Source organism: Apium graveolens, chromosome 3, assembly GCF_009905375.1.
Source record: "Apium graveolens cultivar Ventura chromosome 3, ASM990537v1, whole genome shotgun sequence".
In the NCBI taxonomy this organism is placed as follows: Eukaryota; Viridiplantae; Streptophyta; class Magnoliopsida; order Apiales; family Apiaceae; genus Apium; species Apium graveolens.
Genome location: NC_133649.1, coordinates 60,698,716 through 60,709,869, shown reverse-complemented (window position 1 = coordinate 60,709,869; position 11,154 = coordinate 60,698,716). Strand labels below are relative to the sequence as shown.

Here is an 11,154-nt window from a genome sequence, read left to right as displayed (position 1 = left end):
AACCAACTTACAAACCAGAAACGTGCGTGTGTGCAACGTTTATTAGATATACTCCCAACACTAGATCAATAATCATATCCTATTTTTCTCCAAAACAATCACAAGTTTATAAATAGAATGAATGTTAAACACATAATGAATCACAACACCTCAATTTTACTAGAGTTAGACAAGGATTCATGCTATAATACAGAAACATAAACATAAAAATGCTTATTTGACCGTGCAATGAATGAGGTCCCAAAAGACTTATAAAATAATACCCATGTAGCTAGCGTTAGGTTAGCGGATCCCAGACTATACAAGCCTTAGGTCACTAGGCACAAAGTCCCCTAGAACTTAAGAGCTCGAGTATTAAAGAGCTCACTTGTGATCAATTATGCATAAACATATATAACCAAGTGATTCAATTTCGACAACAACAAGTATGATCATGATCTAGTTTAAAAGCAACCTATAAGACTTGTGAATTTTTTTTTGTTTCTGGGCTTGCAAATCAATTCTTTAGGACTTAATCAACCCTCTATTCGAAATCACTACACTCAAATCAATACCAACCTACCAATCAGAAACAGATCATCCTACGGGATCATGTTATATGCATGCAAATGCAACTACATGGACTCACATAATAACATGAACAAATATACAAACAAATATGACCTATATGAACAATCATGCAAAAATAATGAACAACTACAACTAAACATATAATATGAATCTTTATGAACACAATACACACTACTAATCCTTACATTATCACCCCCAAACTTAAAATTTTCAATGTCCTCATTGAAGGTAATAATAAGGATACAAGGCATACCTAGTCATCAGTAGGATAACCCTCCTCGGGTGGAGTATCAGGTAGTGGGTACACAGAATCAGCTCTAAATACAGGCCAATCGACTTCGACACCAGTGCCCCGGAAAGCAGTACCCAAAGCCTGTGTCAAATCCACAATAAAATGACTGTGAATGTCGTGCATCGCATCCATGTGCCTAGTCAATCTCCTGTATTGCGCATCTCCAAGTCCAGAACTATCCCATGTCTGCTGAGCAGGGGAAGATCTAGCGGCTCCATGAGAGGATCTAGTAGCTGCCTGACATGCTTGAGAAGAACCCCTTGCATAAGTCTGATCAGCTGGCTGGCCACCCGGTAGATGATCATATGTATAACCCAAGCCCTTCTCATCGGCTTTACCGCCATACCACTCCTGCATCACCGAAATTGTTGAACTATCAATGAGAGCACTCGGCATCTGTAGCTGCTCATGCTCAGGCCACCGAACACCAACCGAAGCACACAACTTCATAACAATGGAGGCATGAGGAATCACCCCCATGGTCCCTCCTCGCAGAAAGTGCATCATACTCTGATGAATCAAAAAGCTGAGATCCACATACTCTTTATTCAAAATCCCCCATAGCAGAATAACACGATCCATGGTAACCTCGTGAGAATGTGAAGATGGCATGATATTAGCACACACAAACAAGTTCCAAGCCCTAGCATACCTGTTCATACACGAAGCAAGAAAAGTAAGCGGGTCAGTTGTCCCAGCCTTGTACTTCCACTCTGTCCCTGGAACACATAACTCAGCCAAAATATAATCCAGATCAAAATCCTCCCCAATCTTGCTCACCCAATCCTCAGCAGTCAGTTTTCTCGTGGGTTGATTTATGACCCGGCGAATAGCAGCGGGATGTTAATCCACCGTCAACCTGTGAACAACAGAGAATCCATTCTTGTCCGCCTTAGTAATCACATAAAATTCCCGTACAATGCTCATCGAAACCGGAGCGGGTGCCTCACAGAATGTCTGCCAACCCATCTCAACAATCATCTCCAACAGCTTCCCATCCTTAGCCGTGGGTAAGAAACCCCTATCTCCTTAGCAATCGGCTTAGACATCAACCTAATAAACTCTGTCTGATCCTCCGAAGAAGAAAATCTGTTAGCCGTGCCTCCCACACTAGAATCCTCGGTAGACGAGGGATTAGTGCTACTACTACCCATGATTCTCGCTCTTTTGGGTGCCATAACAACAATTGATAGCAAATTGGAGTTGAGTAGTGAATAGATGAAGAGGCTAGGGTTTTGTAAGTGAAAGTGATAGGTGTGTATGTATATAAAGAGATGTATATATATAAGAGTGATAGGATGGGGGTGGTAGTGTTTAGGATGTAGAAATAGGGTAGAATTAAGGTTAATTTCGGGCTGGGCATGGCTTAAAACTGAATTTTCTGTATTTTCTCCTTTTTTTCCTTTTCCGGAAAGTTCGCACGGGCGCGCCGTGCTTCTGGAAAAAATTTCATTTTTTTGATTTTTTTTTCGTAAGCTAAAATACAACAAATGCATGGGTTGCCTCTCACGAAGCGCTTGTTTTACGTCTTTAGCTTGGCGTGAAACTTCAAAATCAAGTTGTCGCAAGAACGACGTTCACCACCTCACGGTTCACCGTATCCTCATAATAATGCTTCAACCTCTGACCATTTACTTTGAAAGCTTGTCCTGGATGCTTATCAAAAATTTCCAAAGCTCCATGTGGAAAAACAGTTTTGACAAAGAATGGACCTAACCATCGTGACTTAAGCTTCCCTGGAAAAAGTCGGAGACGAGAGTTGAACAATAGAACTTGTTGACCAGGCACAAATGTCTTGTGCACTAGCCTCTTAACATGCCATCTCTTGACCTTCTCCTTGTATAACTTGTTGCTTTCATAAGCCTGAAGACGGAACTCGTCTAGTTCATTAAGCTGAAGCATTCTCTTCTCTCCAGCAGCTGCCATATCAAAATTCAGTTTCTTCAAAGCCCAATACGCTTTATGCTCTAACTCCGTAGGCAAATGACACGCCTTATAATACACCAACTGGAAAGGAGACATGCCTAGAGGAGTCTTGAATGCCGTTCTATAGGCCCAAACAGCTTCATCTAGCTTCAACAACCAATCTTTCCTTGATGGACTCACAACCTTCTCCAAGATTCGCTTGATCTCTCGATTTGACACTTCAGTTTTCCCATTAGTTTGAGGATGGTAGGCTATGGCAACACGATGTATCACATGATATCTTTCCATTAATGCAATAAATTTGTGATTGCAGAAATACGATCCCTTATCACTGATTATAACCCTTGGAGTACCAAAACGTGTGAATATCTGCTTATGAAGAAAATTTATCACCACCTTAGCATCATTGGTTGGAAAATCTTTAACCCTAACTCATTTAAACACATAATCCACGCCAAAAGAATATACTGATTGTTGCATGACGATACAAATGGCCCTATGAAGTTGATTCCGCAAATATCAAAAATCTCAACTTCGAGAAGCACATTAAGAGGCATCTCGTCTCTCTTGGACATATTTCCAACTCATTGGCAGCGATCACATCTCAACACGAACTGATGAGCATCTTTAAACAAAGTAGGCCAGAAAAATCCCGCTTGAAGAATACGAGCAACTGTCTTCTCCCCACCATAATGACCACCATACACAGTTGCGTGTCAATCTCGCAGAATACCCTCCGTCTCACTATACGGAATGCATCTCCTGATAATCTGATATGCTCCTTGTCTGAACAAGAATGACTCATCCCATCGATACCACTTCAACTCATGTTAAAGCTTCTTCCTTTGAGCATAAGAGAGTTCTGGGGGAATGACGTTACTCACAAGATAATTCATAATGTCTGCAAACCGTGGTTCTTCTTTTTTCACCCCAAAATGTTACTCATTGGGAAAAGATTCATTGATTAACATCTTATCTTGTGAAGCTTCGCTGTGATCTTCCAAATGAGAGAGATGATCCGCTACCTGATTTTCTGTACTTTTTAGTCCTTGATTTCCAGCTCAAATTCCTGAAAAAATAGAATCCATCGAATCAAGTGAGGTTTTGAATCTTTCTTCGAGACCAGATATCAAATAGCAGCATGATCAATGAAAACCGTCACTTTTGTCCCAAGCAAATAAGATCGAAATTTCTTGAAACCGTAGATAATCGCCAAAAGCTCCTTCTCTGTAGTAGTGTAATTCAGCTGAGCACCATTAAGAGTTTTACTAGCATAGTAAACCACATGGAAAATATTCTTCTTCCTCTGGCCAAGAACAACTCCAACTGCAAAATCACTAGCATCACACATCATCTCGAAGGGCTCATCCCAATCTGGTGCAATAATAACAGGTGTTGTAGGCAAACTCTTTTTCAAACTCTTGTAAGCAGCCAAATATTCTTCATCAAATTTGAAAGGAACATCCTTATCCAACAGATTGCACACGAGTTTAGAGATTTTAGAGAAGTCTTTGATGAATCGTCGATAAAAACCTGCATGACCAAGAAAACTGCAGATTTCTTTAACTGAGATTGGTGGATGAAGATTTTCAATAACCCCCCATCTTGGCCTTATCCACTTCAAGACATTTTCCAGATACCTTGTGCCCAAGAATGATACCCTGTTGCACCATAAAGTGACATTTTTCCCAGTTGAGCACCATATTGGTCTCTCAACGCATCTTTTTAGCACCAAGCCAAGATTATGCAAACACTCATCATAAGAAGTCCCGAACACAGAAAAGTCATCCATGAACACCTCTATATTAGTACCAATCATTTCTAAGAATATGGTCATCATGCATCTTTGAAAAGTAGCAGGTGCACCACAGAGTCCTAAAGAAACTCGATGGAAAGCGAAAGTGCCAAAAGGACAAGTAAAAGTGGTCTTCTTCTGATCTTCTGGGGAAATGCAAATCTGATTATAGCCCGAGCTCCCATCTAGAAGACAATAATACTCGGGACCAGCCAACCTACCAAGCATTTGATCAATGAATAGAAGAGGGAAGTTATCCTTCCTGGTGGCTTTATTCAGCTTCCGATAATCCATGCCTACTCTCCATCCCGTGACTGTCCGAGTAGGAATGAGCTCATTCTTTTCATTAGCAACAACTTTAATGCCTCCTTTTTAGGCACACACTGCACTGGGCTCACCCATGAACTATCAGAAATAGGATAGATGATCCCTGTATCCATCCATTTAAGAATTTCTTTCTTCACTACTTTCTTCATGATAGGATTGAGCCTCCTATGTTGTTCAACGGTTGGTTTACTTCCCTCCCCAAGAAGAATTTTATGCATGCAATAAGAAGGGCTGATTCCCTTAATATCTGCTATAGTTCATCTGATTGCTGATTTAAACTCTCTTAGAATTCTCAAGAGCTTGTCTTCATCACTACCTGATAGGTCAGATGTAATAATATTAGGTAAAGTAGATGCATCACCTAAAAAAGCATAACTCAAGTGATCAGGTAGTAGTTTTAGTTCAAGTGAGGGAGCTTCCTTAATAGATGGTTTGAGACGCTTCTGAGAATTTTTAAGCTCTGATAATCCAAGAGAATCGAATGGCAAGTCCAATCTCCTTTTCCATGGAGATGCATTCAAATACTGCAGTTGCTCTTCCCCTTCTTCATCTTCACTATTAGATTCTCCTGTTAAGGCTCGCTTTAAGACGTCAGTCCTTAACAACTGATCAAGCTCCGAATTTACTACAGAGTTGACCAACTCTACTTTAAATCACTCTTCTTCATCAGTAGGGAATTTCATTGCATTAAAAACATTAATGGTAACGTCCTGATCCTGAACCCTTATAGTAAGCTCACCCTTCTGCACATCGATCAGAGTTCGGCCAGTAGCTAAAAATGGTCTCCCCAAGATAATGGGAATCTTCTTATCTTCCTCAAAGTCCAGAATGACAAAATCAGCAGGGAAGATGAGTTTTTCCACCTTAACTAATACATCCTCCACTACACCTCACGAATAAGTGATGGATCGATCATCCAGTTATAAGGACATGTTTACAGGTTTTGGATCAGGCATACCAAGTTTTTTGAAGATAGACAATGGCATCAGATTGATGCTAGCTCCCAAGTCACACATGCACTTGTCAAAATATAAGTTTCCAATAGTGCATGGTATCATGAAGCTTCCTGGATCTTTAAGTTTAGGAGGTAGTTTTTGTTGCAGCACAGCACAACACTCTTCCGTTAGAGCAACATTTTCCAACTCCTCAAGTTTAAACTTCCGAGAAAGAATACCCTTCATGAACTTAGCATAGCTCGGCATCTATTCTAGAGCTTCCGCGAAAGGTATGTAAATGTGCAACTTCTTAAAAACCCCCAGAAACTTTACAAATTGCTTGTCGAACTTTTGCTTCTAATGTCTTTTAGGATATGAAGGTGGAGGATAGACTTGTTTATCCCCTGTATTATCCTTAGGTATAGTGTTTTCAGCAGTATTCTTCTTCGGTTTTGCTTCGCCATCCTTTTTCACAACTGAATCAGCAAAATTGTCAGTTTTTGGAAATTAAAAGGGCGATAGTGCGCCCCTTATGGGCACGGGCGCACTGCCCTTCTAGAGAAAATGTTCAGCTTCTTTGTTTGATGATTTTCAGGGTTACCGACCTTTCCAGACCTCAAGGTGATTTCCTTAAGCTGTTCTTTAACTTCCGTCTTGCCTGGATTAGTTTCCGTATCACTCGGAAGAGTTCCTTGTGGTCGGTTCAATAGGGCGTTAGCAATCTTCCCTATTTGATTCTCCAGAGTTTTGATTGAAACTGCTTGACTCTTGCACATAAGCATCAACTCCTCCAATTCATATATTTCATTAGAAGATTGACCGGCACCTCCATGAGATTACTGTTGCATCCCCTATGGCTGAAATTGCTGCCTTGGTGTATACTGTTGTTGAAAACCAGGAGGATTAAATTGGTTATTTTCAACTGCTGGTATGGCTATTGTGGTTGTTGCATACCACCCTGATTATTGCTCCAGCTGAAGTTAGGATGGTTGTGGTTGTTAGGATGATAAGTAGCAGGAACAGGTTGTTGCGACCGCTGAAAGTTGCTCACAAATTGAGCTGATTCACTAGATATAGCACATTGCTCCATTGTATGTGATCCTGCACAAAGCTCACAAACACTGGCTATCTGATGAACACCATAGTTGGTCAGAAAATCAACCTTCATCACCAATGCCTTAAGCTGAGCAGTGATAGCTATAGCTGTATCTACCTGTAGAATTCCAGCTACCTTGCCTTGTGGCAGTTTCTGAGTTGGATTCTGATATTCATTCTCAGCCATCATCTCAATCAGCTCATAAGCTTCCTCAAAACTTTTAGCCCATAATGTTCCACCTGATGCTGTATCGAGCATAGGTCTTGACTGTTCTCCCAAACCATTATAAAAGAAATTGATCTCCATCCAGTCAGGCATTCCATGATGAGGACACTTCCTAAGCATCTCCTTATAACGCTCCTTAGCTTCATATAAAGATTCACCCGATTGTTGCGCGAATTGAGTAAGAGCATTCCTGATTGCAGCTTTCTTTGTCATAGAGAAGAATTTAGTAAGGAATTTCTGAGAAAGATCCTCCCAAATCGCAATAGAACCAGCTAGTAGAGAGTGTAACCAACTCTTAGCTTTATCCCTCAGAGAGAATGGGAAAAGTCTCAGTTTCACAGCATCTTCAGAAACATTATTGAACTTGAAGGTGTCGCATATCTCGATGAAATCTCTAATGTGCATATTGGGATCTTCCATTGGAGCACCCCCAAACTGGACTGAATTCTGCACCATCTGAATTGTTCCAAGCTTGATCTCAAAGGTATTAGTTACGATATATGTCCTAACAATGCTAGATTGAATGTGTTAGATCCCGAATTATCGTAGAAGGGGGGGGGGGGTTGAATACAATAATCACTAAGTTAAAAATTCTTTTGAATCTTTAATGAATATAGATTTAGTGCTCGGTTAGGGGTTTCGTGTTTCTGAGGTGAATAGTGTTTGGGAATATTAGAACTAGGAACACAAGATATTCGGGGAAGTATATATTCATATATAAGTCCTCGAGGGGTGTTGCTACACTCCGGTAAATAAATTAACCGGCTACAATCTAAGAACAATAAAGTTCCTAGCTACTACAAAGATTTACAAATTAAATCCTATACAATGATCTAGCTTTTTATTGTCTAAGGATTTAATTACCGGATAACGATTATAATGCCCCTATGAATATACAAGAGTTAAATAGGGCATTATAACGTTTCTCCGGTGAGAAGTTAAACGGATATCAATGTGCTGAGCTTCTCTGTATTCTCTTAATTTCTTGTTTTCATCACCTCCCGTAAGAGAGAAGATGAACAGAACTAATAAAAATAATAATTATTGATTGTTATATATTCTGCTTCTCTGTGTAGACTTTCAAATTCATTGGACAGGTGGTAGTCTTGTGTCCACACAATCCTTTTAATTTGTTGTAAGTAAATCAATGAATTTCACAACTCTTCAATGGCGACTTGAGCAACCTTCTATGGCGACCAGTGCTTATGTAATGCTCTAAGGCGATTGCTTATGTTCTAGGCGACCAAGTAAGCTCTACGGTGACCAGGTGAACTTTATGGCGACCAGATGAACTCTATGGCGACCAGGTGAACACTTGAAGTTCTATGGCGACCAGCCAAGGCCCTATGGCGACCAGGTAACCACTGTATCTTCTTCTATGGTGACCACTGGTGCCTTAGAGAATCTCTATGGCGATCACTATGGTGCCTTAGAGAAATTCTCTATGGTGACCAGTTCTGTGGCGACCATAGTTTGTCCTTGTATGCACTTCTATGGTGACCTGTGAGAAGACTATCATGCCTTAGAATGTTTCTGCTTTTGTTTAACCATTCTTCACTACATCAATATTCTCTTCTATAACTGAATTAAAATCCCTTTTTGTATACTGATGTTTGGTGCACTGGTCTGGTTCACAAACAACTAGCATTGAGAGAACCTAATTCAATTTGTCTTGTGTTTCTGAGTTGATACAGATTGGTTGAATATCCATTGCTTCTAACACTAACCGTCAATAAACAACTGTACTTTTACTGGAATCCTTTCTGGTACTTTAAACATCGTCTTCATTGCTACTACAATCTTGAACACTTCATTCACTGTTCTTCACCGACGCTTGAACATATAAATGAGCTCCTGTTAGTGAGTATAACTTCAAGACTATAGCTGTCCTCTTTAATCTCTATTTATACCAAGTCTTCAATTCTTCAAATTCCTATGCTTCATACACTATGTTGGGTATATGTTGTGAACTTGATGATTGCATTAACAAAACACCTTAGTAGATTCAACTTAGTGAAAAATGTAGCACTCGATGGATGATCAAATATAGTCCCAACGGATGACTCAATATAGTCCCGACGGATGATGATTTGACATCCATCGAGTGAGTAGCTTATGTAACAATAAGTCATGTAGCACATTTCTGCAAACACCTTTGTATAGATTCTGTAGTAGCATATAAGTCATGTTGAATTTAATTAGATATACAGAATAGGTTGATTAATTGTAATTATAAGATGTCTTGTAATTCTACATAAATGAAATGAAGTCAAGTGACAAATAGCTACCCAACGGATGATTAAAAAAACTACCCGACGGATGATCAACAAGGCAACCCGACGAATGATAACCACGTACCCGACAGATAATCAGTTCAAACATCTGTTGACAGTGACAACACAGTCACATGCGTCGAGTGTTTACAAAAAGAATGTGGCAGCCTATTCAGCCGGGTTTTTGAGAACAAAGAAGCATTACCACTTCCATGCTATTATGAAGATATTAAAAGATGCTGGAACAGAGTAGTGAAACAACATGGTATTAGACTTGATAGGTTTTGTTTTATTATCTTGTCTTATTACTATGTAATCTTGGTGATATATAAACCAAGAGTAGCAAGTAGAACAACTAGAAGACTAAGCAAATACATTCTCAGAGAAACAATTATAAGATGTATCCTGTAGCATTTCTCTGTAAGTTTAGTTGTTCATATTTGTAAGCAGCTATGAGCTATTCAAGCTTCACAGGGTTCTCTCTCTCTCTCTCTCTCTATATATATATATATATATATATATCTCGTGGATACATTCAAATCCACCAGAAAGTTTTTAAAGACTTGTGTTTTTATTACTTGTGTTTTGATTTATCTAATTCTTCATTCTGCACTTTGCAAATCAAACACTTATATATTATTAAGTTATAACCATTTTTCATTAATCTCAAAAAGTAGTCAGAATTACATTCACCCCCCCTCTATAATTCTTGTTGTATTGTTAGGGACTAACAATTGGTATCAGAGCAAGCTCTTGAAGCATAAAGAGTTTAAAGATCATAACAAACAGCAAGATGAACAAGAAGGATGTTGGAGTCAAGATTCCTTTTCTGGACAAAGATAATTACCATCACTGGAAGGTAAAGATACATCTTCATTTTACTTTCTCAAGATGAGGCCTATGTGGATTGCATAGAGAGAGGTCCTCATGTACCAATGAGAGCTGCAATTGGAAATGAGCCATCAGTTCCCAAGATAAGGCATGAATGGTCAGATCCTGATATTGAAAAAGTCAGGAAAGACAAGAAGGCCATGAATATCTTATTCAATGGAGTTGATGGTGACATGTTTGACAACATCATCAATTGCAAGAAAGCCAAGGAGGTTTGGGACACCATTCAAATAATTTGTGATGGCACTGAACAAGTTAGAGAAAAGAAGATGCAGTTACTAATTCAGCAATATGAGCATTTCCACTGTGAAGAAGGTGAAACTCTCACTGATATGTTTAGTAGATTTCAAAAGCTACTAAATGCTCTGAAGCTGCATGGAAGAGTCTACCAAACCAAAGATTCTAACATCAAATTCCTGAGATCCCTTTCAAAAGAATCGAAACCAATGACAATCTCCCTGAGAAATTCACAAGAATACAAGGAGTTTACACTATAGAGACTGCATGACATTCTAAAGACTTATGAGTTTGAAATAGAGCAAGATGAAAGAATGGAGAAAGGGAAAAAGAAAGGAGGGTCCATTATAGTGGTTGCAGAGTTAGAAAAAGAGAAGGAGATGAAGATAGAAGTTGTTGAGTCTACTTCAAAGGTCTGTGAAAACAAGGGCAAGGGGATGGTAGCAGAAAATGAAGATTCTTTGAGCCGAGATGATATTGATGAACATCTAGCATTTCTTTCCAGAAGATTTTCCAAGCTCAAGTTCAAGAAGAACTTTGGAGCACCTAAGCCAAATAGAAACATGGTGGATAAATCAAAATTCAAG

General features: G+C 39.3%; 1 protein-coding gene and 1 non-coding gene across 2 annotated transcripts; one reads left to right on the top strand and one right to left on the bottom strand.

Moving 5' to 3' along the window:
* Positions 1–2,416: 2,416 nt before the first annotated feature.
* On the bottom strand, positions 2,417–2,884 carry LOC141714256 (uncharacterized). The gene has a single exon (XM_074517787.1). It carries the CDS (start codon positions 2,882–2,884, stop codon positions 2,417–2,419), a length of 468 nt encoding a protein of 155 aa, XP_074373888.1.
* A 4,373-nt stretch (positions 2,885–7,257) lies between these two features.
* On the top strand, positions 7,258–7,364 carry LOC141716533 (small nucleolar RNA R71). Its single transcript, XR_012573239.1, has one exon. It is a non-coding gene; the product is annotated as a small nucleolar RNA R71 (small nucleolar RNA).
* Positions 7,365–11,154: the final 3,790 nt, after the last annotated feature.

Excerpts from the sequence above, each read along its gene's own strand:
- LOC141714256 (XM_074517787.1), bottom strand. The coding sequence starts at position 2,884 with ATGTCTCCTTTCCAGTTGGTGTATTATAAGGCGTGTCATTTGCCTACG.